The sequence below is a fragment of the Trachymyrmex septentrionalis genome, unplaced genomic scaffold (assembly GCF_001594115.1).
Source record: "Trachymyrmex septentrionalis isolate Tsep2-gDNA-1 unplaced genomic scaffold, Tsep1.0 scaffold97, whole genome shotgun sequence".
NCBI classification, from domain to species: Eukaryota; Metazoa; Arthropoda; class Insecta; order Hymenoptera; family Formicidae; genus Trachymyrmex; species Trachymyrmex septentrionalis.
Genome location: NW_017306160.1, coordinates 1,980,500 through 1,985,036, shown reverse-complemented (window position 1 = coordinate 1,985,036; position 4,537 = coordinate 1,980,500). Strand labels below are relative to the sequence as shown.

General features: G+C 31.7%; 1 protein-coding gene across 1 annotated transcript in view; it reads right to left on the bottom strand.

The window, feature by feature from the left end:
• LOC108756165 overlaps nucleotides 1–4,537 on the bottom strand; it is a 15,134-nt gene that overhangs the window by 1,461 nt on the left and 9,136 nt on the right. Inside the window, exon 2 of the mRNA XM_018499772.1 lies at nucleotides 849–1,011. Within this exon, the coding sequence (XP_018355274.1) occupies nucleotides 849–1,011 (163 nt within the window). The remainder of the gene's footprint in view (nucleotides 1–848; nucleotides 1,012–4,537) is intronic.

Below are 4,537 nucleotides of genomic sequence, written 5' to 3'. Positions count from 1 at the left end.
AATTTCCAACTGTACTTAAAGGCCTCTTGCATTGAATAGTTAGTTATTATTTATTATATCCGACTGTATTGCATCACTGCTACAATAATTAATTAGCACGTTCTCATTTTGAACAGAAATTAGCTATCGATTTAATATAAAATGCTAAATAAATAGCAAAATTCGTGTATAATCCCTAAATAAGTTCTCAATCTATTTATTATAAGCATATTTATACATCTTGTGGAAACAAAGATAACGATACAAATACAGAAAGTCCGAAATAAAGAAATCATTTAAATTTAATTAAATTTAATTTAAAAAAAAAAGAAAAAAATAAATTTGTATTTAAATACAATTTCTAAATGCGAGACACCTATTGTAATGTAAATGCACTAGATTCCATCCATGTTAACAAAATATTACAGATATTTCTTGATAAATTAGTCACCGATTAAGTAAATCGGAATTTGCCAGAGTTAATCGATCAAAATTACTTTTAGCATACAATATGTCCATTTATACAACCATCTTGGTATAAATAAACGTATGTATATACATTATCATTTTGTTCGCCCGTGAAAGTGCAAAAGCGCGTAAACGTAAAAGTTTTTTTCAAATTAAAAACTTCGTTTTGTTTTCCATTGAAGTCGTCACTGTGTGTCGTCCAATCGCGAATCTTATGATATAGAAATTGGTCCCGTGACCCGCTAAGCGACCATCTCTCTCTCTTCTCATCTCTCTCATCGTCTTTCCTAACTATATAGTTTTTCTTTCGTGCAAGCACTTGCATCAGTCTCGTTTCCTCTTCCCCTTCGTTCTACATCCTCTCTTGCTGTTCCTTTTTTTCAACGGTCAAGAATCTTTACACGTTCTTGGCCAGGTCGAATGACCAAGTCTAGCGGGCAATCCGACGAGTGGTTTGCTCTCTTTTTGACACAAGAGCCGCCGTTCCTCCATTTCAGCTGTCCCACTCTCCTTCTGCCGTTCTCCCATGCCATTTCCTTCGTAGGACCTTCCCCGGCATCTTTCCTTTAAGTAGCAGAAAGAAGTTCTTTATAACTTTCGGATTGTGCTATTTCGTTCATCTCCGTTCTTCCAGCCACGTGTAAGTCGTTGCTCTTTCCGAGTCGGTTCATCCCTCCATCATCAGCTACCCTTCCTACAGTCTCTCCATGTCCGTCTGTACGTTTTTTACTTACTCGTTTTCACCTCGTTCAACCCTTCTTACGCTATCTCGCGTTCCCTCACAGTTTCTCTCTTGTCCCTGTCGTTCTGACGGCGTCTCTGTTTTCTCTTTTAGCAAATTGTTAGTAGAGAGACTGGTGCAGTTTTAATTAAATAATGCAGCAACGTGTTCGAAATACCGGTGATTCGTCCTCCTACATTCTCTGTATGCGTCCCTCGGCATTCTAACGGTAACCCTCGCTTTTCCTATCTTTTTTACTTATTGAAGTGTTTTCTAAGCGAACCACAGACTGCAGTCTTCAGTGAGATATGTATGCGTCATACCGTGAATAGAATGAGTCGAATTGAATCTGTCAGAAGAGTTGACACCCGCTTGAGAAAAAGCATTTATGTTAGGTTTTCTAAAAATATTCAATTTTGTACGAAATGGAAGACTCAGCTTTTACAAGAAAGCTGTACATAAACCTAGGTTTGTGTATATCTTGCTAGTGAAAATGCATTTTCCATCATAATATCTTCTATTGGAAAATATGATCTATTTTCGTATTCAAGTTATATAATAAACAGTAATTATACTAATTACCGAATGAACTCTGTGTTGTTTAAATAATAATTATAAATACTAAAGTATGTTAAACATGACATTATAAATAAAAACATTCGAATGTATCGGTTTACAATGTATGAGAGAAAGTTATCGTTGATAAATAATTTAAAAATTGCTCTTTTCATCTCGTTGAAGTTCGTATCAGAAATCCGTTCTGATTCACACTCTCTCATAGTCTTTTCGGCGAAATTTTCTTCTGTTTGCTCGACCGTCTGATTGGACTCACTGCGCCGTACGTAATTACACTTCATCATGCCTTCCACCCTTCTTCCGCCTTCGGCTCTATCTATTTTCTACAGACACGCGTTCACGCCTGCTCTTATATAACTATCGTTCTTACAAGAATTATATTATCGATAATTTCCGCTTGCAGCTACTATAGTGTCATAATACAATCATTTGCGACATGATTTCGATGCTGAAAAATAAGTAAAAATATAATTTTTTAATAGATTATATCGATATTTGCCGCAAGTTACATGAAATTATAATATTGTACATAATTACATGATAATATAAAAATTAATAAATGTCAATTTAGCGCTATAATTAATAATTTAGCTACTTTTATTTAACTGCTGTAGAGGCACTATGAAGGAGCGACTGAAGCAACTCTCTGATCATTAAATTATGTATTTAATATCCGGTATTATCGGAAAATATTGTATTGGCAGAAGTTTTAGAGCTACGTTATTTTAAGTTTTTACGAAACCTATCGTAATATTGCGCGCATCTTATGTATACCATTTAACTGTATACTATCATTAGAATGTCGAAATATAATGAAAGATATTATTAACAAACTTGGAAACTTTTTGCAATATTTTTCTACTTATGGACAGTACTTCTAACAAGATAACTTTTGAGAAAATATTTAATCTCTTAATTGCAAAAGTTATGGATATTACCCGCGATTATGCATATTCTTCTACTTTCGCATTATTTTAAAAGGTGTTTAATTTGTTTGAAATCTCAGAATATCAATATTGAATTACACATAGAATTAATTAAACTATCATTATTTAATTTAATGGAATAGTATTTTAGATTCCGTAATATCTATTGATATAATAATATCTGATATAATAATATCAGACGTTGTCAAATTAATTTATGCATATTTTACTATTTATTCTATATGCTATATTATATTTAAACATATATATTTACACTAGATATTATACTTTTTATTCAAGTTAATAATTATAGGACAATATAACGATAAATTTAATATTTTAACTCTATATTTTTTTTAGTTTTTCAGAACACATTACAAAATAAATTTTAAAATTACATTATATTTATAATATTCGATAATTTGTAAAGTATTTATTATAAAAAATATAACAATTCTTTATTTATTTATTATCTAGAATTAGAAAAGATACTATTCTTGTAATTTTGCAATTTTTCAAACACTATAGATTTAGATTTTATTTATACGCAAAGGAAAAATTAATGGTTGATCTTTATTAACGTATAATAAATAATGTGTTTTTACGTTCCCTACGATCTCATCTTCAAAATAATAGTTCCTAATGTATATTTTATAAGATTGAACAACTCATTTCTCGAATGCTTATGCTCGAGAGATAATCAATCGCATTGAAAATAAGATCGCGCATGATGGATGTGTGTGCAGAACTTTTTTAGACTTTACAAAAGAATGTTATTTGGAATAAAAATTTTAAAATAAATTCTTTATTTTTTTCTTTTCTTCATATTATAAATAAGATTATATTCCAGAAGAAAACAGGAAAATTATTATTCAGACATATTTAATCCAAATTGCTACTGTAAACAATTGCATTTTGTATTTATTTTTTGCACTTTTTCAATGACAAAAATAGTGAAAAAAATAACAGATTCTCATCAATCTGATATTCTTCTTCAACTATGGAGTTATTTATTCCGTATGCTCCGCTCGCTTTCATTCCCGTCTCCATTCGTGTAAATCATGGAATTTATTTGGTGATGACTATTTGCACTATCGCTACTAAATCTTGAAATGTTTCATGGAATATGTTCGTCGGACAATTCTGAACCGACTGACCTCTCGAACTTCAACGTTGTGTCGAACAAGATCCCGCGGTCTTAAAGACGGCTCAGGTTACCTAGGTATTCCTGGGATCAAGGCAAGTTTACGGCGACCGTAAAGACGAGATTTACGCAAGCTGTAAATGTGAGTGGAAGCGTCCTGAGTCTTGGCGTGAGGACCTGCTGGATGATACGCTTATACTTTGTGCCCGTGACTGTGACATTCTCTTGATGCGAAAGGTACTTTCCGTTCCCAAATAGGGCGATAGAGCGAGTATATATACTGCTCTGGAATTCTCTCACTGCAAAAGAATTCAAAGTTTTCCATCCCAAAGATTTCGATTGCCATAATAAGTTTACCACGACGGTACGGTTGTGAACGCGCACTGAACAATCGTGATTTGCAACTGCAATTGTTTGAAAGCATAACTCTTTACAGTTATAAAATATAAGCTCAATGTTTGAAAATTTTCTCACGTATTTCTAAAAACATAGGACATTTACTGGCAAAAAAAAAAGCAAAAAGAAAGGGGAAAATAAAGAAACTTGAAGAAGTAAAAGAAGAGTGACATTTCCAAAAAATTTAAAAATAAAAATAGGTAAAAGGAGCAGTCTAAACATCTATTAAAAAAGATCGATAAATATGATTTTAAATATAGTTTTAAATCTATAAAATTAAAATCTATAAATTGTAAATCTATTTGTAAACTAAAAATTGATGTTGAT